The following is a 22,733-nucleotide window of genomic DNA, read 5'->3' as shown; positions in this document are numbered from 1 at the left end:
TCCCTCGGATTACGTCTCAACAGCGACAGACACTCTCACGCTTGCTTCCCGTCTCCTCTCGCCGGTCGATACGCTCGCCACAGATTGGGCGACCTCGGCATTTGCGAGAAAGAGTGTGTGTTTGCGTCTGCGTCGCTCTTGGGGTCGGGGTTGAGAGAGGGCAGCGAAGAGAGGAACCGATTTTCCGTGTCGAAGCCGCAAATCACGACACGTCCCTCAGAACCGACTCTCTCGCCATATTTCCTCCTTTTCTTTCCCACAATTGACCGCTGATTCCCAGCAGCGAAAGGGAAAGGTGAGAGGGCGTTGGCGTGAGAGGATCAGGAGGACGGATAGCTTGAAACGACTCGAGTGAAGAGTACCTGCGCAAGAAAGGCGAGGTAGCAGAGACCACCTCGAATGTCTCAACTCGTTCTTTCCTCCTCTACTGCTGCAAATTTGCATCACCATCAGCCACCCAATCATCATCCAACGATCCAGCAGGAACAGCGCTCGCAAGAGCAAGTAGTGCAACATCACTCCGAGCAGCCTTACCTGAACGCGCATACAACCGGCGACACGACGGCGACCACGTCAACGACGAGTGCCAGCCTCGATTCAGCCTCGTCGGGCGATCCAGACGCTCCTCTCTCGCGCGCCGGTCGCCCAAGACGAAAGGCGGCGATAGCATCGCAAGCCGCCACCTCGGCCAATTGGGCCAGCGGCAGTCGACAGCAAGGACGCACCAACGGCAAGGCAAGCACCCAAGTCGTCCCATCCAAGCCTCAACGATTCCCTCCACTCGCGCCAGGATCCGCGACAGCAGGAGCCGCAGTAGTAGCGACGGAAGAATCATCGGTTCCCACCACACCAGCGGCCGCAACTCGACAGGCCGGTTCAGCACAGCAACGCGTCATGGCTGCGCTGCCAAGGGCAAAGCGGCCGCGGAGGTCGGCCCACGAGCCTGACTTTGGCCAGGCCATGGACCTCGGCTCCCATCCTTCCTCATCACTTTCATCCCTGTCCTCGTCATCGCACCGTAATGGTAACGACGTCAACGGGTACGGACACACAAACGGCAGCATCACAGGTGGGACAGCGGTCGGTTCGACGTCGGCAAACCCAATGCTCCAACATCACTCAACCCTGGTTCCGGGGCCATCAATCAACGGGGCTTCGTATCGCAATGGGGCATCTGCATCCAAGCAGAGTTCGGTTCGAGAGGTCATTGCTGGCAAGGTGGGTCATCGAATTGTTCTCTCTCCCCTCCTGCTTTTCTACCGCTCGTGCTCACTTATGTCTGCTCTTTCACTTTCAGGAGCGCGAGGTCTTCGTGGTAGATAGCACTAGCCCGCCAAATTCGACGAACCAGCATCAGCAACATGCATGGAATAACTCTGATAGCGCAGCAGGGCTCGCGAATCCATACGCAACGGCCACCAGCTCAACTGTGCCGAAGGGAAAGAGAAAGGCAGGCGCTTCGCCATTGGCAGCGAAGCCTGCTTCAGGGCAAACGCAGACGGCATTGCAAAAGAGGCGGAGATACGATGCAGCGTAAGTCATCACCGTAGATCCTTTGATGAAACATTTGGGCTAAAGTTGCCTGCAATACAGAGAGAAGGCGGCCGTGGACAGAGAGAGGGGTCTTCATCCTGCGCCAGCGGCAACGAACCACTACGTCGACCGAGAGGTGAGCGTGCTGGCCGTAGCGCAAGCTCCATGGCCTTGCTGACGCTGTAATGCATTTGCAGGCTCTCAGTTATGTCGCACCACCGCCGACCCACACCGTCGATGACAAAGAGGGTCATCTCATTGTGCGCAGTCGAGACTATGTTACTGGTCGATGTGAGTTGCCACTCTTCTCTCCTCGGTTTTCTGGTGCTCGATGCTCACCTCTTCGATCTTGCAGATCAAATTATCCGGCAGTTGGGTCAGGGAACGTTTGGCAAGGTGGTGGAGTGCTACGACATCAAAACGCGAAAGATGGTCGCCATCAAGGTTATCAGAGCCGTACAAAAGTACAGAGATGCCAGCAAGATCGAGATTAGGGTCCTCGACACACTGCGACAGCATGATCCTCTCAACCAGAAGTGAGTTTTATCCCAATTATCCACGATACAAGAAGGCTGACTTGACACCTCGTAGCAAATGCATCCACCTCCTCGATACCTTTGACTTTCTCAACCACGTCTGCATCGTCTCTGAGCTGCTGGGACAGAGCGTCTTTGATTTTCTCAAGGACAACTCATTTCTTCCATTTCCAAGTCGTCACATTTGGTCGTTCGCCAAGCAGCTTCTCCAGAGTGTCGCATGTGAGTGTGCCCCTCCTGGCTAGTCACCACGTTCTGCTCTTTGCTCACAGACAAGTCTGCCGTAGTCTTGCATCGCCTGGGTCTCATCCACACCGACCTTAAGCCTGAAAACATCCTCCTGGTCAACCATGACTACGACTTGGTTCCACTGACGCGCCGGGCGAATTCCAAGCGCAAGCGGGTTCTCAAGGAAAGCGAGATCCGACTCATCGATTTTGGTAGCGCCACCTTCCAGGACGAGTACCACAGCATGGTCGTGTCGACGCGGCACTACCGAGCGCCGGAGATCATTCTTCAGATGGGGTGGACGTTTCCCTGCGATGCATGGTCGATTGGATGCATCCTTGTTGAATTTTTCACAGGCGAGGCCCTCTTCCAGACACACGATAATCTCGAGCATCTCGCCATGATGGAGGCAGTCTTAGGTGTCATGCCCGACGATTACAGGAGAAAGGCAGAGACCTACTTGCCGGCCTACTTCAAGCATGGGCGGCTAGACTACCCCAACAAGGATACGCAAAAACAGTCGAAGAAATACGTCAAGGCGATGAAAAGCCTAGATGTGAGTCGTGCATTCCGTCTCGTTCTCAAGACGTTAGGGTGCTGATGCCGATTTGACTTGCTCTACAGGACATCATCAGATGTCCACCGAGCTTTTCCAAGTTCGAGTCGAGGTTTAAGCACCTTATCAAGCGTTTGCTGACATTTGACCCGGAACAAAGGTGTGTTGTTGAATAATGTCCTGACTGTTGCGCGCCCCCTGACCTCTCCCTTTCCTCTGCAGAATACGTGTGGATCAGGCGCTGCATCACCCATTCTTTGAGCTCACCGAGGACGAAATCCCGCCGTGATGTCAAGTGGCACCAGCATTTGGAGACAGGAAGAGAACGCATTCGTCTATCGTCATCATCGGCATCCTCATCCTCGGTTTTGGAAACATGTAGCATTATATTCCCCTTCATCGCACCACGCCATGACCATCCCCTTACTTATTCTAGAGTCTTTTGTCCCTTCCTCCTCTTGTCATTATCACCCTCCGAACGCCTTACACACTACCCGCACAATACATGTATGTACAGTGCTCTTCTGTCCCGCTTCATTCCTTCGCCAAATCCACATTTCCTCTGGTGATTCGTCGCCCTCAGCAACTTCAAGCGAAAATCGGTCATTGGGGTGACAAAACGTTTCGGTTCACGTGATTTGACGCACAGACTTGGTGTGAACAGAAAAGCGCGAGCGAGGAGCGAGCAAAGGGCGCGATAGATTTGGAGAATTGCAGCTGCACCTGCAGCAGACAAAGGTCCACGACGACGGGCATCCCCCCTCTCACAACGCCCTTCTACTAGACAGCAGCCGCGACTCTCTTCTTCTCTTCGAGTCAAGCGAGTGCTGAGTCTAGCCCGCCCGACGCTAGCAACACCTCCGGTCAAAGGCCCTTGGCACAGCTCACTCACAGACATCCACGCCTCGATCGGCTGCAGCATTGCTCCTTCTGTTCACTTCGCGACACGCAGAGAACCTGCATCGCGCAAAGGAGCGACACGGAGCGACACACAAAGACGACGGGTAGCTACAAAGAGCGGGGAGCTACTGAAAGGCAACGACTGAGCTGGTCTGAGCTGAGAGATGCCACCGAAGAGTGGGTCTGCATCCACTTCGACCTCTACCTCCAAGTCAACAATAGCAACAGCAGCAGCAGCAGCAGCAGCATCGACGGCGGCACCGCAGCAAGCAGACTCTCTTCTGGCAAAAGAGGAGGGAGGAGATCGAGACGACGAAGCCGGGTCAGCTGCTGATACGGAACCGCTTTCGTTTGAGGAAGACGAAGGCATGGCCGACATAGACTCGGTTGAGGCCGGGGCCGAAGCTCTCCAGGACGGGCTTGAGCAGGAGCAAGCAGGGGCTCAGAGAGAGGGCGTTGAGCAAGAACAGGCCGATGAGAACGAGGATGCAAGGATGGATGAGGGCGAAGATGACGACGAGGATGCGGACGGCGAGGCAGACGCGGACGAGGGCGAGGACGGGCAGGAACGAAAGCAGCAGGTCAAAGGCCAGGCTGGTGGAAGCGGATTCAGTGATGACAGCGATCTGTCTGATGAGCCATTCGAAGTACAGCAGCAGGTCTCAAATGCAGATCCTGTCAGCAACCCCAACGGGGCAGATGCTGATGAAGACGAAGAAGATGAGGACGAGGATGAGGATGAGGAAGAGGACGAAGAGGAGAACGACGACGAGTACCAAGAGGGTCGCGCCACGAGGCCCAATCGCAAAGTATCGGCGACCGCTTCCAACAGCAGGACAAGCGCGAGGCTGAGCGCATCCCCCAGCAAGCGCAATACCAAAGGTGGAGCAAGGCGAGGTGGCGCTGGCGAGGTCGAGGAAGAAGAGGAAGATGATGAGGAAGACGAGGATGACGAGGATGGAGAAGGCGATCTCGCTGATGAAGACGAGGCTGCCAAAGGTCTGGCAGCGCTCACAGGAGGCGTAGCGACACAGGAGCAAGAGGAACAAGACGCTCAGAGTGGACTCGATGGTCTGGTCGCCCTGGCTGCTGTTGGTGCAGGACAGGCTGTGGAGCAGGCCCTAGCAGACGAAGACACAGACACGGACAGCATCGCCGGCTCTGTGAGGCGTGTCAAGGGCAAGAAAGGTGGAAAGCGTTCCAAGGGGTCATCTCGCTTGCAGCAAGTCGTCGCAGCTTCGCCCCTGCAGCCAAGCTCGGAACAGGGGGAGGACGAGGAAGAGGACGAGGACGAGGATGGGGACGGGGATGACGAGGGCGATGCAGCTGAGAGCGAAGACGAGGAGGAAGACGAGGAAGAGGATGAGGACGAGGAGGACGACGAAGACGAAGATGCAACAGAAGCGAGTCCCACCAAAGGCACCGAGATGTCTGCCTTGGCTCAGCTCTCGAGTGCTGCCAAGCGGAAAGCGGCCAAGAGGGGAGGCTTGGGAGGCGGTATGCTGGCAGGCGCCCCAGCCATCACTATCGAGGGCGTCGATGGGAGCGCAGCGCCCAGCGCCGCTACCTCGCGCGAGCCCTCGCCTAAAGAGGAGGAGGAACGCCGCGACGAAGAGGTCAAGGTGGATGAAGATGAGGACGCCGGCACAAAGGAGCCCGGCACGCCAGCTCAAGATGTAGAAGACGTTGGTCATGACGAAGGTGAGCTGTTTGAATATGTGAGCATTGGGCGCAGCAGCAACGACTTAACACAGCTCTCTTCAGAGCCAGCAACGGATGAAGCGGCATTGAAGAGGCAGGAAGCCATGGAAGCTCTGACAAAGATCGAGATCGGCTTTGCCGTCCTGCGAGACAAGCTCTACGTTGAGAGAATGGAGGAAGTGTCAAAGGAGAGCGAGATGATCTACAAGGGTGAGTCAAGAAGGTGTGTATTTGCGCGTCTGCCAGAGTTGACACGTTGCCTCTTGACAGGCACACATCCCGATCTTATCCACCTGACCAATCTCATCGAGCTCCGGCGAGAAAGGCGACTCAAGCTTGTCGAGCTCTGGTTCGAAGAGCAGCAAAAGCAGTATGCAAGAGTTGCAAGCTCAGAGGAGGCCGCTGCCTGGAGCCACTGGAGAGTGAGTCTGCGACTAGATCTCTCTTTACGACCGTGTTCTGATCCGTGTCTTTTCTTTTCCCAGCACGATGCAGCGGAGCTGAGAAGGCAACAAATGAACGACTTTTCGAGGAAGCGGCGAAAACTGGACCGAGAAAAGAGATCGTTGGATGCGCCCCGCCCCGCTCGACAGCACCAGATGTTTGAAACAGAGCTCGTTCCGCTCCCCGACCTTGCGCTCCGACAGGCGCAGGCAAAATCGCGCGGCAAGCGAAGGGTCCAAGGCCCAGATGCAACAGACGATATGGATAATTATGTCGCCTTTCCTGATTTGCGTGGTCTCGACGATCATGAGGCATGGACCGACATGGAGCGGATGGGGATCGCGCTTCAAGGCGACGCACGAATGTCTGGTCTGCCGCCAGGCTATTATCGACCTGAAGAGCTCGCAGATCCCTATGCGGTCTATGGGCATGAGGTAGGGCCCGGCGCTGGTCCGAGCGGGTATATTAGCGCCTATGGTGGTGGAGGTGGTGTCGGACCGTACACCAGTGGAGCAGTGCCCAGGGACGCGCGCTACAACGACGGGTACAATGCCGATCCCTACGATCGTGCCTACGATGCTCATCGGCCTCCAGCTCCACAGCCTCCTCCGCTCCCTCCGCCTCAACAAGGAATTTACGCTGTGGATCAATATGGAAGGCCCATATCTCCTGGCCCAAGCTACGAGGCTCATCATCCTGCGCCATTGGCAGCTCCCCAGCATCCTTCGCGGTCGGCGAGGAGCCATGCGTACCCATCGGCAGACCACCAGCCGCGGTCGCAGCAGCAACCGCACCACTATGACAAGCAACCCTACGGAGGTGGGCCTCTACCCCGGATGCCATCACCTCCGATTGGGCATTTGCATCATGCACAGCCACCTTCATCACCATCTGCGACAGTGTCACAGGCAGCAATGATCCATCCTCAAGAGGATCGCGAAATGAAAGCATACGCGAATGGCTCATCTTCGGCCTCTGCAAGCCAAAGTTATAAGTCGGTCGGTCGACCGCCAATCAGCTTCTCCTCTGGTGCATCGTCCAGGTCGATGCCTTCCAATGCAGCATCACATTCTGGGCCCTCGGCAGCGGATCGCACGGCAGTGCCCCATTCTGCCAGCGGCTCGCTTGCTTACGCAAGGCCTCCATCCACGTCAAGTGCCCAAGAAGTTGATGCATTCGGGTATTCCAAGCGGCCGTTGCCTCCGGGGCAACATGCAGCTGCAGCAGCAGGAGTAGCACCGGCGGCGTCTTCGGCGGGGGGAGGCAACTCGGCAGGCTCTCCCTCCGTAGCTCACCCTCGTCCAGCATCGGCCGCGGGCCCACCAGCGCCACCGGGTGTTGGTGCGGGTCCAGGCCGATTATCGTCGGCTGCACTGCAGCATACTCAACCACCGCAGCCGACTGCTACTAATTCCTCCGCACCCGCTTCTGCTCACCCACCTAGTACGACTGCGCAGTCAAGACCACCGGAGCCGATGTTCTACCGATAGTAGTGACTCTTCGTCGCTCCTTTTCTGCATTCTTTCTCTTGCCACCGGTTCTCCACTTTGTGCATGCTAAGAAAATCGATGGCTTCTTTACTTCATCGTTCCATTACACAGGAAAACAGATTGTTTACAGCTAAGTTACATTGAGTGAAAAGAGGGGCAGAGTTAATGACGGTAGCACATATACCTACTTCACGACGAGAAGAGGCTGTCGATGTTAGACAGGTCGTCGCCCCATTCGATTCCGCTCGACAGGAGCTGGATCCAAAGGCTCGCTTCTGTGCCGCCACCTGCACTTGCAGAATTACCCAAGGCGGTGTTGTCTGTGAGCGGATAGCTTGTCTGTGGGTAAGAGGACGAAGGAGGTGCATCCGGATCTGTGAAAGGCTGTGCAGGTTGTCGTAAGGGGGCAAGAGCAAGCGGGAATGGGTCACCATTTCTGCTGCTCATTGTCACATCCATGCCAAAGTTGGACATCGATTGGCTTGGCGCGCCCACAGCGGCTGCTGCCGCTGCTGCAAGGTAGCCTGTCGCGAACGAATCGTTAGAATTGGAGAACAGATCCGGCGAGTCGCCGTTGCTGGCCGTCGCCGTCGATCCTGAGGCACCAGTGCGTTGGTCCACACCTCCCACTTTCTTCTTTTTGGTCGGTCGCCGCTCTTGGCCAATGAGCTCCATGCCATCGTCCTCTTCCTCCTCGTCACCTCCATCTTCCAGCGCCGCCCTCTTCTGCCGTTCGTCGCTCTGTTGCTGCCGCTGCAGCCTGAATGAGGCAAAATCGTCGCTCCCCTGCCTGATCTTCGACGTGCCTCTGGCCTCCAATCGCCTTAAGATGGAGTAGGGTACCTCAAGCGGTCTCCAGCCAACCTTGGCCTTCTCCAATAGCCCAATGGCCGCCCTTACGTCGCTCAATGCGCCTTGCGCCGCCTTTGATTTCGGTGCTCGAATGACGTAGAGCGCACAGCAGACTGCCGCTGAAAAGCACAGATTCCAGTAGAAGAACCACCTGTTCGTCAACGCTGGCTGTCGAGACCACAGCGCGCGAATGAGAAGGATGGTCTCGGAGGAAGATGCGAGGACCGTCCGAACGCTGTGAGCGAAAGGCCCAACATCGCATATCTCCTCGTCGTTCGTACCAGGGAATGGCTGCTGATTCGCCTGTTCCACTGCCGAGTCCTCGGCATCTTTCTGTAAAGCTCGACTGAACCAAGTGCGGTGCAAAAGGATGAGACCCTGATGAATGTTGACGAGATTCGTGTAACGCTGCATCTCAAGAATGAGGTTATCTCTTGCATCTTTGTCGGTGTATGCCTTTTCCAGAGCGCTGTAGGGGTCCGCGGAGGGCTCGACCTCATCCAGTGCTGGTTGCATATAGGGAGGCACAAGGCGAATAAGGTGTTTGATCTCCTCGTCGAGCTTCATCGTTGCCCTGCACGAAATTCTCTGTTAGTCAAGCGGATAGCGAAGAGATACGCCGAGTCCTCTTCCATGACTCACTCGTAGTTGGTGGCGTTGTTGGTGCATAGGCATTCGTCCAGCATGCGATCATAGATTCGCGTCTGGATACACTTGAAGGCATGAAACAGGCCTTTGCTCTGATGTTTCTGCTCGCTCAAGTTGTTGAGACTCCATTCGGCGGGAAAAAGAGTGTCGACGTACCGATCGAGGAGCGAGGGAGGCCGGTGGAGAGAGAGTGAGCGGAGCACATCCATGCACTGAAGGTCCCAAAAGAGCCTTCTACGTCTCTCCCTCTCGGCCTCCTTGGCTTCTTCTCTCGATCTTCCGGCCATGTAGGTCGTGACGGGGACGTCCCAAGCGGCAGGGTCGCGGTGCATGCCGGATGAGATGGTCAAGCGCATGAGGGTACCATGAAGCGGATAGGCGCTCTCGGCATATTTGCCACCACGTCGTCCCGTCAGGTAGACAATGCAGCGAGATAGGGCCGCCATTCCGTCAAGGCCAAGGCCCTCGGTAAAGTTTGACATGCACAAGGCTGACCATGCGCAAACGTACATCTGTTTGCCTAATGGGTCGTTGAGCTGTCGTCGCACGTCGAACAAGATGCCTAAAGCCATCGTTGAGAATACGAGCGAGAGGACGTGGGGATGCGGTGGCTTCTCCACAGGTCCCTCGTCTTGGTAGACGGCACCAAAGATGTGGTCGATGGAGTCGTGGAAAGGGATCGGGTCCCACATGAATGTGACACATGCGTCACAGACCTGGAACATCCGCCAGGCAGCATCTCTGGTCGGTAGATACTGCCGCAAGTGAGCGTAGATGGCTGCTGAGCTATGTGGCGAGCGAAGACCTGGGGTAGTCCACATGAGGGCAGACGAATCGTTGAGGCCATCGGATCGGGGAGTCGACGCCGAAAGGGGCAAAGGCAGAGCAGCGGCCCCAGGAGATGTAACGGGGTTAAAAGGCGAGCCTGGACGAGTTGCAACTCCAGCAGGTATCGCCTGGCCCAGCTCCGGGGACGCTTCCTTGTTCTTCTCTGCTGTTCCGATCTTCTTGAGCCCCTTCTCCTGTGTTTCTTCCTCCAGCTCGCGAGCAAAGTAGACTGAGTGAGCATTTGGTCCATGGTAGAGCGCTCTTCCGTCGGGTCCCATTGTGAGAGTTCCTTGAGCATTGCTTTTTGAGGTTGCTGTCATCTTGCTGTTACTGCTATTGCTATTGCTCTCGCTAGGTCGCCTGGGCCTGCTCCGATACCTTTGATCAGCAGCTAGGTCTGCCAGGTCGTGGAGTAAACCATTGCCTGACGGCATAGAGAGATTAGTGGTACTGTCATTCTTGAGCCTTTGAGGGTGTGATGATAGCTGGGCCGAGACGAGCAGATCAATCTTTCGCTCCAGTTCGCCCAACTTGTCCCACACCGCCGTGCCCTCTGCATCTGCAGAACGAGAGCTGCCGGCTTGCTTCTTCTCCTTCTTCTGCGTGTCGTCGGGACAGAGGTGAGCGATGTTTCGCTTCACACAAGTCTCGCACGGCCATTGACGATTGCACTTAAGCTTCAGCCGACGACACTCGGCGCAGCTAAGGCTGTGATCGGCTGTCGTGCGAACAGGCTTGGTTGCGGCTGAAGCTTGCGGGCCTGAACCGGTCTGGAGCATCGAAGGTGGCGCTGAAGAGCCGGAAGCCGACGGTGACATGGAAGGTGAGAACTGATGGCTCATCGACGTCATGGGTCGCGGGTCCATCGCGGATGCCGGTCCGGTGCCATAGCCTGCTCCTCCCTGGTTGAGGACAGAGAAAAGCCCGATTCTCCTCCCAGAATAGGCGGGGAGGCGGAGTGACAGAAATTTAGGCTTCGCGACCCCACGTGACAATTCATTGGTCACCACCGGCAGTCACACGTTGGCAGCCAAGTCGTCGCTAGCTTCGACGCGTTCACTGGTCAGCGCACAAACGCTTTCTCTCTCCGCAAGCAGGATATAGCTTGCACGATGGTGAGCTCTGGATACCGTCTCGAAGAGGAGAAGCGAATGTGGAACTCACGCGTCATCTCGTTCCTCACCAGGCACCTTCCAGCAATGCACAGGCCTTGAGCGAGGCGCCTCGCCCCGTCGAGACCATGCACGAGGACATGATTGTAAGAGCGTTTCGGCAGCATCAGGGTGGGAACGGGTCTCTAATCTAGGGTGACTATCCACAGCATGATGCGCAGCTAGACTACTACGGAAGGAAACTGGCAACGTGCTCCAGCGATCGCACTGTCAAGGTGTTCGATGTCGTCGACGGCAACGCTTCGGGACAGGGAGAAACTCTGAGAGGGTGAGTAGCTCTCGCAGCACGTTCAATGTAGCACTGCAGAAGCCTGACCATATGCTCATTGACAGCCACGAGGGGCCGGTCTGGCAAGTGGCTTGGGCCCACCCTAAATTTGGGCCTATCCTCGCTTCTGCTTCGTACGATGGAAAAGTCATCATCTGGAAGGACAATGGCTCGGGGTCTGGCACTACTGGCACCAACACTTACGGATCCTATGGGTCGACGGGCGCTGGATCGGGAGGCTGGACAAAGATCAAGGAGCATGGGATGCATAGCGCAAGCGGTGAGTGCTTTGGAAGTGAATCGCTCTTCCCGTAATCGGCACTAAAGGTATCCCTCTTCCTCAGTCAATTCAATCGCCTGGGCTCCGCATGAGCTTGGATCGGTCCTGGCATGTGCTTCGAGCGATGGCAACGTCTCAGTCTTGACCTTCAACAGTGAGTAGTTGTAGTAAGTTGCTGATTGAGGGCGTGACGGCTTAGGGCATCACTGGACCAGATGATGGCACGTGGGCCGTCGATATGGTGGCCGCCCATCCAATCGGCTGTAATGCGGTTTCGTGGCAACCTGCAACACAACCTGGGTCGCTTTTGACGGGACAAACTGCCGGTGACGCCAACGGTGCCCAGTCCAGTCCGATTCGACGCTTTGCCAGCGCTGGCTGCGACAATGTCATCAAGATCTGGGAGCTAAGTCAAGAACAGAACCGATGGATCGAGGTGGAGCAGTTGACGGGCCACACAGACTGGATCCGAGACGTCTGCTTCTCCCCTAACATCGGACTGCCTCGATCCTATCTGGCCTCGGCGAGCCAGGATCGGACAGTCTTGGTGTGGACTAAGGATGGCTCCGGCCCCTGGACGAAGACGAAACTCTCACCGGGAGGAACGGCGGCAGGCGACGACGGGAAATTCAAGGATACGGTCTGGAGGACAAGTTTCAGTCTCAGCGGCAACGTCCTGGCCGTTAGCTGTGGAGACGGAAAAGTGTACTTGTTCAAGGAGGGCATCAAGGGAGGCTGGGATTGCGTCAGCGAGCTTGCTGCTTAAGATGTAGAAAACGATTCCTGTCCTGGCAATTTGATCGATGCTCCTGTAGACCAAATTCTTGCAATGATCACACGTCCATCAGCAGGACCTGTCCGCAAAGGAAGCTGATGATGTGCACAAGCTGCGTCAGCCACGACACATCATCATTCGCCGTGACCTCGGACTTCGTGCTCGCCCCCTGGGGCGGTTTAGCATCGTCACGAGTTTGGTGCCTTTCTTCCTGCCATGGTCTCATTTCAAGTCTGTGCTTTCCACGCGAAGCCAAAAGTGGAAGGTAGCATTATACGAAAATAAGCCTGCCCTTAGTGCGACGCCGGATCTTCCTTCGCACGGCCGAGGTTCCGCGTCTGTCTATCTTTTTAAGCTCTGAAGCAGAACAGGAAGATTCGCAGCACCCTACAACCATGTCCACGGTGTTCGACCTGGGAGTCGACCACTCGCGCCGCGAGCTCCTCGGCTACGGTGCCACGCCTCCAGACCCTCGCTGGCCAGGTGGGGCCAAGATCTGCGTCTCGTTTGTCGTCAACTACGAAGAAGGCGCCGAGCACATCGGCACCTCGTCGTCGTCGACCGTCTCACGGGAGAACTACAACGAAAATGACGGCCATGCCGAGGTGTTTCTAACAGAGAATGGCGTGGGACCCACGGTAGGCACTCCAAAGGCACATCGTAACCTCAACGTCGAGCAGCAGTACGAGTTCGGTGCCCATCGGGGTTTCTGGAGGATACTTGCCCTCTTCAAGCGGCACAACCTCCGATTCACCTCGTGGGCTGTGGGCAGGGCCGTGCAGCTCAACCCTTCCGTTGCCAAGGCGATGGAAGAGGCCAAGTGTGAGGTTGCGTCGCACGGCTGGCGGTGGATCGACTACGCATCCATGTCGGAGCAGGAAGAGACGCAGCACGTCAAGCTGGCCATCGAGGCACTTGCCAAGGCTTCGTCTGATGGCAAGACAACACCCCGTGGCTGGTACACGGGCAGGCAGAGCTTGCAGACGCGGAGAATTGTCTACGAAACGTATCGTGATCTGGGCATGGCCGAGCAGTACTACGACTCAGACGCTTGTGAGTTTGTGCCTCTTTCTGCAGTGTAGCCCATCTCACTCCGATGATGAACCGCGTCTCCGAAAGACGATGAAGATCTGCCCTACTACGTCAAGTCTCCGTCACCGTCCAAAGAAAAGGCCTCGCCGCCCCTGCTCGTCATTCCCTACACGCTCGACAACAATGACATGAAATTTGGCATCGCACCTGGCTTCAGCACCTCGGACCACTTCTTCACCTACCTGAAGGATGCCTTTGACGTGCTCCTCGAAGAAGGCCAGGCGGGCGAGGCAAAGATGATGTCCATCGGCCTGCATTGCCGCATGGTCGGCAGGCCGGGGAGATTGGCCGGTTTGACCAGATTTGTCGAATATGTCAAGGAGCACGAGCAGAGAGGACTGGCTTGGGTCGCGACACGGGACGAGATCGCAGATCACTGGAGAAAAACGTATCCTCCTCAGCAATAAAATCAAGAGTTGCATTCGCCATTGAATCTTCTTTTTCTTTGCTCCTGCTGGTGTACAAACTTTGCAGCTCGCTGTAAAGATGGGGGAACACCCTCCGCTCAAGCACTTCCCTTCCCGTCTTGAAGAAACCTCCAAAGGCTCCGCTCTTCCGGTGTCTGTCGCTTTCGTCTGAACAACTTTCACATGATGCGAAAGGAGATGTGAAGTAAGTTGGACACGGTGCACTTTTTTACGGTCGACGCGCGACGGTCCATGAAGAAGCATGTAGCAGTGGTCGAATTGCAGCAACAGTAGCAGCTAGAGGAGAGTGTATCAAGGATCTACTTTCCGCGCCACTTGGCAAATGTCTCCTTGACGCCCTTTCCCTGGAGGAGGTCCTCCTTGCACCGTTCATCGACCTCGCGCGCCTTTGTCGCGGCCTCGACGACAGCCAGGACATCGGCGCGGGGACAAACAACGACGCCGTCGACGTCTGCGCGGACGAGATCATCGGGCGCGATCGTCGTGGAGGGAAAACTCGGTGCCGTCGGGTCGGCAATCGAGAGGGGTACCTGGAAACGCGAGGGCCTGGTGAACGGCGACTGACCGAGGGTCGAGTGGGAGCGCGCAAAAATACTGAAGCCAGAGTCCCACTGCTCCTCGAGATCGCGACAGCGGCCGTCAAGCACGACGCCCTTGACGCCCAGCGCCTGGGCCCGCAGCGTCATGAGGCCGCCCCAGATGGCGGAGCGCGTTTCGGGCGGCGCGCTGATGACCATGACGCAGCCCTCATGGCCCTCGGTCGCGTCGACAAAGTGCTTATCTGGCTTGGGCGCATCAACATCGGCCTGAGATACCATCTAGCAAATCGCATTTCCTCATTCGGTCAGTCGAAGTTCCACCCTATGATTGAGAGACAAGGACGCACTTCAACGGTAAAAGCCGGCCCACAGATGCCCGTCGAGGGGCCTGCCTTGTCAGGCCGAGGCGCATGCGCAAAGATTCCAGGGAGATGCCCGCCCGACCGGTTCTTGAGCTTGACCAGAGCGTCTGCAATCTATAGCGTCTCGATTTGAGCTGATGCTTCAACATGAACTCCATCGATCCGGTAACAACCCACCTCGCATGTCCCAAATTTTTCGAGCAGAGAGACAAGTTCCTTGGTCCCTTTTGCCGCTGCCATCTTGCCTTCCTTTCCGCCGCCGCCGCTGTTGTCGCTGCGTCGTCCGTCAGTCCTCAGCCGTATCCTTCGTCTGGAGACGAAAAGAGGTGGTTGCCTGCTGATCGTTGGCTGTGCCGATCAGATTCCGCCCGCCATCTCCGGGGAGGATGGGGAAATCCTCGATAAATGAGAATGGCCCGAGCGTGAAAACCACGTGCAGTACACCACTTCTTGCGTTGACGGTGACGTTTCTACTGTCGAGGCGCCTGGCCTTAATGGTCCACCTCGAATGCTTTCAAGGAGGGCAATACACCTGTTACAGGTGCAGCCGAGTGCCTCCCTGGCCAGCCTTAAAGCTTTTCGTTTCTCTAGCCTTACAAAGGCCGTCAGAGAACAGCTCTGCGCCACACATTCAGGCAAAGACAGGGTTCAAAGAGGCCCTCCGAAGATCTTGCGGGGGGCTGGTCAAAGCTTTCGAGTGGCCTGCCAGTTAGCTTCCAGTGAGAGCCACGTTACATGAGCACATTCGAAGGGCATGATGCAGCTCTTCACGTTTTCCATCGAAGCGTTCCTCTTGCCACTGCCAGCATGCAGTGGCAGATTGTGGGACTGGGATTTTGACGAGGAGCACGCTGCGACGCTCTCAACGCGCTCTGATTCTAATGCCCGCTAAGGGAGCTGCTCGATAATTCTTCACTATATAAAATTTTGTCCGGACGCAAGTGATAATCATTTCTGTACCTTGGAGTTGCTTTAGCGCTGGATTGGCAGGCCAAGCAAAACAACATCCTGGCACTCTGTCCCTCTGACAACCGTGGCTGCTCTCTGATAAGCATCGGACTAAAGTTTAGACCGAAGAAAAAAAAAAGTGGGTTGGCGGTACGTTTGCCCTACGACTGTGGTGAAGCTAAAAAGGTTCTAGGGTAGTCTGTCAGTGGGTGGGAAGAACACCGTGTGCCTGCCTCATCGCCTCGGTTACAGAAGAGAAGCACCCTCTCTGCTTCCACCACCAAACGCTGCACCTCCTGCTCTCACCTCAGTCGTCTGTCATTAAAGACGGGCAAGGTGATTTCCAGACGGCGACGATGGAGGCCGTGTCAACCCGCCTAGAGGCGGCGAGAGCCGACCTAATGTCTTCGAGGACCGACTTTGACAATTCTGAGCAGGGCGTCGCTCTGGCACGCCGGGCCGAGACGCCAAAGAACTGGTGGGGTAGGATGCATGCCTCCCCCCTCTTTCAAGTGAGCTCTTTAACCTTCGATGCTGGCCAAAGGGCATCAAAAGCTTACTGTCCGGCTCTAGGTTGTCATCCTGGGTCTGATCCTCTTTCTCAACCCGGGGCTGTTTAATGCCGTCACATCTGTGGGCGGCGCGGGGCTGAGAGACGCAAAGCTAGCGAGCGACTCGCTCACGGCCCTATACGCGTGCTTCGCGGTCTCTGGGCTTCTGGGCGGATCGGTGGCCAATTACTTGGGGTTGCGAGCAACGCTCTGCATTGGCTCCACGGGTTACAGTCTCTACATTGCTGCTCTTCTGACATCCCACATCGTCGGCCCCAAAGTCGATGCCTTTGTCATCACTGCCGGCTGCATCCTTGGTATCACGGCCGGCCTCTTGTGGACAGCCTACGGTACATTGATCCTCTCGCTTCCCACGGAGTCACAAAAGGGCGTTTGGCTTTCGATTCCGTGGGCCCTCTTTAATCTCGGCGACGTCATCGGTGCTGCCTTACTCCTGGGCGAAACCTCTGACAGGTCCCAAGGCAGCGTCAGCACGGCAGGCTACTCCGTCGTCTTGGGTCTCACTTTCCTTGCCATTTTCCTCCCGTGGACCATGATGCCGCCTCGCAAGATCACTCGGTCTGACGGTACCCGCGTCATCACCCCGAGGCATCCGACTTTCGTCTCGGAGCTCAAAGGCCTGGTCCACTGCTTCTGGTCGGATCCCATATTCTTGCTCATGGTGCGTGTAAACGTTTCGTGATTGCTGGAAAGTAGACGGAGGGGAAGATGATACTGACCACGCTGCGCGCCCAAAAGGTCCCTTTTTTCTTCATCAGTAACTCGTTTTATGCCTACCACTTCAACTGCTTCAATCTTGGCTTATTCTCCATCCGATCACGAGCCCTCAACTCGCTACTCTATTGGATCGCCCAGGCAATGACGGCGCCCTTGCTCGGCTTGATTCTGGATTCCCCTCGCTTCTCACGAAGAACACGGGCCAAGATTGGCTTCTGCATCGTCCTAGCGCTCGTCATGGCCGTCTGGGGTCCCACATACCACATCCAACACTCATTCAGTCGAGAAAATCCAAAACGCCTTGATTACGAAGAGCTACAGATGGGCAAGGCGTACTATGCCGGCGTTTCGATTCTCTACTTTTTCTGCGGTGTATGCGATTCCAGTTGGCAGTTGTACGCCTATTGGGTCATGGGCGCCTTGTCCAACAATCCTCGCCGATTGGCCTACTACAACTCTCTCTACAAAGGCCTTCAGAGCGCGGGCAACGCAGTCTTTTGGCGGCTGGACTCATACGGCGTCCCATTCATGACGATGCTGGTTGCCACTTGGGCCTCGCTGGGTGCGTCGCTCGTCTTGGCAGCGCCTATGATCATCTTTCGTATACGCGACTTCACAACGACGGACGTTCGTATCGTCGAGACAGAAGAGCAGCTTGACGAGACGACGTACACGACGATTGGAACGATGGAGAATGCACATCCGAGCGGCGAGACTATCAGCTTAGAGGATCATCACTTGCGGCAAAGAGGAGCCAGCCGTTTTGCTGCGGACGACGATGATGACAAGGCTCTCTCCAAGCTCGAGACAATTGAAGAGACGCCTTCTGTGCTCGCGCGCCAGGCCTCTGCAGCACACCCCAGCTCCAGCTTTTACGAAGACAAGGTAATAAAGGAGGAAGAAGAGGAAGAGGAAAATGTCTACCCAGACGGAAATACCCGATCCCATTGTTAGAATGGAAATGAAATCCTTCTCTTTGTAAAGCTACTCACTCATCTTGCGGCAATTGAACCTTTCTTACAATCTCCCTGGCTGCAAATTTCACTTTTGTGATCCCAAGACTGACACCCACAGGGTTGCTCTATCTAATCTCTCGTCGAAGCTTGAGGACCAAAGCCTGGTCCCTTATCTTATCCATACATGAAACAGAAAGTGGTGCCCTTTTGACCAAGGACCAATCAGCTTCCGTGGATAGAATCTCTCAGCGCTGGGGCCACGACCAATTAAGGCGTTAATCTCGGGACTCTCCAGCACTGACGAGAGGGTTCTACCGTATCAGGATGACCGCTTACACGCTCGACTAAGGTTTCTTTGCTGCAATCTTTGCAATGACGCAACTTCAAGAGGCTAAGGAAGGAAATATCAAAGATCGGAGAGCTAAGACGTGCTACAAATTTAGAGCTCACTTGCCGGGGAAGCGAAGTTCCAAAGTTAGCATCAGCCTTCGAAATCGTTCCACTCGACGGTCCTCTTCGTCTTCACACTTCACCCGGCAGCGCTCGAAGATTTGTCTGAAAACAGCCCTGCAATATGCGTAATCTGGAATTCTGCTTACAGAGATACGACGTCAATTCCTTCTCTGCCAAACTTGCTCTGGGTTCGACGGGACAAACGCTTTAGGCCTTCATTATCTTATATGATCGATACTGTGCTGCACTTCTGCTACACTACCGTTGCTACTGCTACTACTGGATTGCGGCCCTTGCCTTCGGGACGGCAAGAAGCAAGCAACAGAACAGAATTATGTCTGATCTTGACGACTGTGTTCTCCTTGTCTCTGCACCAGCACATACCATGAGAGATCCGCGTTGGAAGTCGTTCCTTCTTCGGTCTTGGGACGAACCGCTCGATTGTTTCGCTGGGAGCGCCTCTATTGATGGGGGCGAGAAAGGACTGAACCAGCCTGGACTTAATGAGGTGATCGGCAATGGCAGCAAAGACTGCGTAAGAACGGATGATGACGTCTCTGCCACCGCGCCGACAGTCGTTGAAGACTCTTCTCCGAATGAGGCCAGCGACGAAGACGATACGATCGCACCCTCATCGCCAGCAAAAACCACTATTGTCATGGAAAAACAGAAAGGGAAGCAGAAGGAACGGGACGTCGTCATCGTAGATTGGGACGACGCCGATGCGCACCGCAATCCTCAGAATTGGTCAAAGGCTTCTCGATGGTTTTACACCGGCCTCGTCTGTCATCTTGCTTTTAACGTGTGAGTCTTGTCGTCGCAATCTTTATCGGTATGCACTTACGCAGGTGATTCCGAAGCACATTTGCGTCAACCTCCCCCAGCGCGACCCAGCAAGCCATCGCAAGCGAATTTGGTGTGGGGCGAGAGGTGGGGACGCTCGTCATCAGCCTGTTTCTGACGGGGTATATCTCAGGGCCCTTGATCTGGGTGAGGCAAATGTTTCACTCTCACCTCGTTTGCAATGGTTACTGATTGGTAACTCAGTCGCCCATGTCAGAGCACATCGGACGACGGATCCCACTGCTCCTCTCCTTCTTTGTCAACATGCAATTGATCCTCGGTCAAGCGCTCGGCCAAAACATCCAAACCGTCCTTGTTACCCGATTTTTCTCAGGCATCTTCGCAGCCGCACCTCTCACTCTTTCGGCTGGCATCATCAGCGACCTCTGGGATCCTTTTCACAAGTCCATCGCTCTCTCCCTCTTCACTGCCTCCGTTCTTTCTGGTCCTGGTCTTGGTCCAATGATGGGCGGATTCGTAACGCAGACGATCGGTTGGCGATACACCTTCTGGATTCTCTACGGCTATGATTGGCTCTCGTGGATTGTCGTCTTCGTCTTCCTTCCAGAGACTTACTCGCCCGTTCTTCTAACTGCCAAAGCCAGGAAATTGCGTCAACATTTCGGTGGCGAGATGCTCAAAAGCCTGCGTTCCGCACGCGAGGTCGAAGACAGCCGCAAGAAGGCAGAAGCAGGAGAGAGAGGCTGGATCTCATCCTTTTTAAAAGAGACGATCCTACGCCCTTGGTACATCCTCGTCAAAGAGCCCATCATGTGGCTCGTCACAGCGTATCAGTCTTTGATCTTTGGTCTGAGTGAGTCTTCGTCCGGGCCGTAGCCTCATAATGTCACTTTTGTTGATCAAGGCCTGCAGTGTACGGCCTCCTCGAGCTATTCCCGGTGATCTGGCAAGAAGGTCACGGCTTCACTTTGGGCCAAGTTGGTCTTGTGTTCCTCTTCCTCTTCGTTGGTACAACGAGCGGTGCTCTCTGCAACATCTTCATCAATGTCGCCCTTCAGAAGTCGTACGACAAAGGATCTCGCCAACCCGTTCACGAAGACCGAGTTCGAGGGACCATGATTGCTGCGCCAACGCTTGTCGTGGGAATTTTTTGGCTCGGTTGGGCAGGTGGATACCCTGTGTCAGTGCCCTGGTACGTGCCAGCACTCGCCGCCATCCCGATCGGATTCGGCTTTTCGCTCATTTTCATCACGACGTAAGTGCCCTTTCACCTGCATGACCCTCTACAGAGCTCTAGCGTCTGACATCAAAGGAGACAGAAACACATACGTGGTTCAGGTCTACGGTCCATATGCCGCATCGGCGCTCGCTGCAGCGACCATGACGCGGTCGATGTTCGCTGTTGCCTTTCCGCTCTTCATGCGGCAGGCAGCACACGGGATTGGCGTCCAATACATTGGCACGCTCTTTGGTTGTGTTGCAGCTTGCCTCTCTCCGATCCCGTTTGGTAAGCCCTCCATGTCTTTTCTCTCTCTCACTCGAAGCTAAGAAAGAGTGTACCAGTCTTTGCAAGGTACGGTCGTCTGATACGGGCGCGGTCGACTTTCAAGACTAGCTAGATCACCTCATCTTCTGTAGCTTCTGAATTTCAACGATTGGCCAAGGAACAATGAACAGTGCCAGACCGGTCTTCTAATATTATTCTTCTTTGAACGAGCCCTTCATTCTAAAGCAACAGCATTTGCTCACACAGGCTGAGAGGTTGGACATCACCACCTGCTTTGTGTGAGAAGCGTCTACGAGGTAGGGCGAAGAAGAAAAAAGGTCCGTGCGCATTTTGGCCCTGCCCTCCACCAAAACAAGGAAGGGCGAAGAACCGAACTCTAACATACCATGACGACAACGAGCGAAGAGACGAGGAGAAGAGGCCTCGTGATAGATGCCGAGAGACCGTGGCGGCTTTCGCATGTGCTCAAAGGGCATACGCAGGATGTTAAAAGCGTCTGCGCCTCGGCACTACCAGGAGGAGAGGTGGAGCTGATTCATAGCGCCTCGAGGGACGAGACCGCACGTTCATGGTACCGACACACCTCGCAGGGGCTGGATACCTGGCGACAAGGAGCGACCTATGGGGCAAAGAGGTATCAGAATGCCGTCGCACACGTTCCTGGCATCGGTGATGCTGGATTGTCGATTCTTGGCGGACTCGATTCCCGGATCCTCTCCTACGAGACCCAGTCGATGGCGAGCGAAAAGCCTCAATCGAAACCGCGGCAGGTGCTCAATGATCATTATGACAACGTCTGCCACCTGTCAACAGCCTCCGAAGAGGGTAGATGCCTCTTGATCTCCGCTTCGTGGGACGCAACCGCCAGGGTGTACGAGCATAAGGCTGACAGCTCTGGCGAGTGGAAGCTCGTCCACACGCTAAAGGGTCATGAGAGGGCTGTTTGGGATGCTGGCATCCTCTCTTCGAGAGCAGGCGGGGAACGTTATTTGACTAGTGGGTAGCATGCATGCTATTGCATTGCAACCTGCTTCACTCCTTTCTTTCTGATCTCTTTTTCCAACAACAGCCTCGGCGGATCTCTTTGTTCGTCTGTGGAAGCGAGACGAGATCGAGGCCATCTACCGGGGTCATAGCGATGTGGTCCGTGGCTTAGCCATCCTGCCGCCACATGAGGGTATGGATCGAAAGATGAGCATAACAGATCTGCCAGAGCTCCACCCAGGCGAGGAGCTGTTCGTCACATCGTCCAACGATGGTTCCCTTCGAGTCTGGTCTCTTGACGAAAGCAGGAGGCCTAGCAACAACAAGCAAAACGGCGGCGATGCGCTTCGTGTCCTCGTCCCCAAAGATGCAAAGGAAGCCACACTAGTCTACGATGTGGCATCGCTTGGCTCTTCCAGGCAGAATGGTGGGCTGCTTGTCGTGTCGTGTGGCGAAGACGGCCTCCTGCGAGGATGGAATGTCGACAGTAAGTCCATCTGTTTCAGAGAATCCCCCCTCTCAGACACTCACGATCCCACACAGCTGCGGAAGTAGATTTCTCAATCCCTCAACCTGTAACGTCTGTCTGGTCTGTCGCAGTCCTACCCATTTCGGGGGACATTGTCACGGGAAGCTCCGACGGCATGGTCCGCATCTTTACGCAGCGCGCGCCTCATCACGAAGATGCACCTCAGTCAGTTCTGGCGCTTCACGACGACGCCATCCCAGAGGCAGACCAAGACGAGCTTGAAGAACACCTGCGTCGGTGTGAAGCTATTTCCGCCAAGCGAAGGTGATCTCAACCAAGCCCCTGTCGTCTTTCCGTTGCTGACCTGTCGGGGACTCTGCAGAGTTCGCTCGGAAGTCGTGCAACGAGAGTCGATGACCGAGGAGGGAGACTCAAATAATTTTGAAGGGAAAAAGTACGACGCCATTCTCAGAATCGACGTCAGCGACGACGCTGAACCTCTACCTTTGCCCATCAATCGAGGCGGTGAGCAGGAAGATATTGAGATCATAGAGCTAGTGCTGACTTCCGGAGTGCGATACGAAGACGATCATAGGGTCGCGGCCAAGGCTTTTCTAGAAAGGCACGGGCTCCCTGAGAGCTACGAGGATCAGATCGTGGAATTCATCTCAGTCGTTGGCCCCGACTCTAA

General features: G+C 55.6%; 8 protein-coding genes across 8 annotated transcripts; 6 read left to right on the top strand and 2 right to left on the bottom strand.

Moving 5' to 3' along the window:
- Window positions 1-894: 894 nt before the first annotated feature.
- On the top strand, window positions 895-3,444 carry FA10DRAFT_292256 (kinase-like protein; the record flags this gene model as incomplete). Its single annotated transcript, XM_025524392.1, has 9 exons — window positions 895-1,218; window positions 1,298-1,533; window positions 1,594-1,669; window positions 1,731-1,824; window positions 1,889-2,069; window positions 2,125-2,291; window positions 2,342-2,853; window positions 2,922-3,013; window positions 3,076-3,444. The coding sequence occupies 9 exons, from the start codon at window positions 895-897 to the stop codon at window positions 3,140-3,142; spliced, it is 1,749 nt and encodes a 582-aa protein (XP_025378545.1). The 3' UTR covers window positions 3,143-3,444.
- A 129-nt stretch (window positions 3,445-3,573) lies between these two features.
- On the top strand, window positions 3,574-6,892 carry FA10DRAFT_278188 (hypothetical protein; the record flags this gene model as incomplete). Its single annotated transcript, XM_025523435.1, has 5 exons — window positions 3,574-5,454; window positions 5,518-5,664; window positions 5,725-5,876; window positions 5,940-6,717; window positions 6,774-6,892. Exons 1-5 carry the CDS (start codon window positions 3,918-3,920, stop codon window positions 6,890-6,892), a joined length of 2,733 nt encoding a protein of 910 aa, XP_025378544.1. The 5' UTR covers window positions 3,574-3,917.
- Window positions 6,893-7,469: 577 nt separating this feature from the next.
- FA10DRAFT_265211 (hypothetical protein) lies at window positions 7,470-10,625 on the bottom strand. The gene is made up of 2 exons (XM_025520964.1): window positions 8,883-10,625; window positions 7,470-8,814 (listed from the first exon to the last, which is right to left on the bottom strand). The coding sequence occupies exons 1-2, from the start codon at window positions 10,580-10,582 to the stop codon at window positions 7,578-7,580; spliced, it is 2,937 nt and encodes a 978-aa protein (XP_025378543.1). The 5' UTR covers window positions 10,583-10,625; the 3' UTR covers window positions 7,470-7,577.
- Window positions 10,626-10,787: 162 nt separating this feature from the next.
- Window positions 10,788-12,290, top strand: FA10DRAFT_238796 (putative SEC13-protein transport protein). Its single transcript, XM_025519153.1, has 6 exons — window positions 10,788-10,831; window positions 10,903-10,974; window positions 11,038-11,156; window positions 11,222-11,436; window positions 11,501-11,590; window positions 11,652-12,290. The coding sequence occupies exons 1-6, from the start codon at window positions 10,829-10,831 to the stop codon at window positions 12,200-12,202; spliced, it is 1,050 nt and encodes a 349-aa protein (XP_025378542.1). The 5' UTR covers window positions 10,788-10,828; the 3' UTR covers window positions 12,203-12,290.
- A 316-nt stretch (window positions 12,291-12,606) lies between these two features.
- FA10DRAFT_249533 (glycoside hydrolase/deacetylase) lies at window positions 12,607-13,710 on the top strand (the record flags this gene model as incomplete). The annotated part of the gene is made up of 2 exons (XM_025519538.1): window positions 12,607-13,264; window positions 13,331-13,710. The coding sequence occupies 2 exons, from the start codon at window positions 12,607-12,609 to the stop codon at window positions 13,708-13,710; spliced, it is 1,038 nt and encodes a 345-aa protein (XP_025378541.1).
- A 40-nt stretch (window positions 13,711-13,750) lies between these two features.
- On the bottom strand, window positions 13,751-15,300 carry FA10DRAFT_238793 (RraA-like protein). The gene is made up of 3 exons (XM_025519152.1): window positions 14,810-15,300; window positions 14,618-14,746; window positions 13,751-14,549 (listed from the first exon to the last, which is right to left on the bottom strand). The coding sequence occupies exons 1-3, from the start codon at window positions 14,870-14,872 to the stop codon at window positions 14,031-14,033; spliced, it is 711 nt and encodes a 236-aa protein (XP_025378540.1). The 5' UTR covers window positions 14,873-15,300; the 3' UTR covers window positions 13,751-14,030.
- An 853-nt stretch (window positions 15,301-16,153) lies between these two features.
- On the top strand, window positions 16,154-17,823 carry FA10DRAFT_228107 (MFS general substrate transporter; the record flags this gene model as incomplete). The annotated part of the gene is made up of 2 exons (XM_025518734.1): window positions 16,154-16,813; window positions 16,891-17,823. Coding segments are annotated over 2 exons (1,593 nt in total), but the record flags the coding sequence as incomplete, so codon positions are not given.
- A 1,113-nt stretch (window positions 17,824-18,936) lies between these two features.
- On the top strand, window positions 18,937-20,630 carry FA10DRAFT_228127 (MFS general substrate transporter; the record flags this gene model as incomplete). Its single annotated transcript, XM_025518737.1, has 5 exons — window positions 18,937-19,082; window positions 19,139-19,268; window positions 19,326-19,935; window positions 19,995-20,337; window positions 20,402-20,630. 5 exons carry the CDS (start codon window positions 18,937-18,939, stop codon window positions 20,628-20,630), a joined length of 1,458 nt encoding a protein of 485 aa, XP_025378538.1.
- Between the last annotated feature and the right edge of the window lie 2,103 nt (window positions 20,631-22,733).

Source organism: Acaromyces ingoldii (genome assembly GCF_003144295.1).
Source record: "Acaromyces ingoldii strain MCA 4198 unplaced genomic scaffold FA10scaffold_2, whole genome shotgun sequence".
NCBI classification, from domain to species: domain Eukaryota; kingdom Fungi; phylum Basidiomycota; class Exobasidiomycetes; order Exobasidiales; family Cryptobasidiaceae; genus Acaromyces; species Acaromyces ingoldii.
Note: the sequence above shows the minus strand (reverse complement) of the source record. Positions and strands in the feature narration are given on the sequence as shown.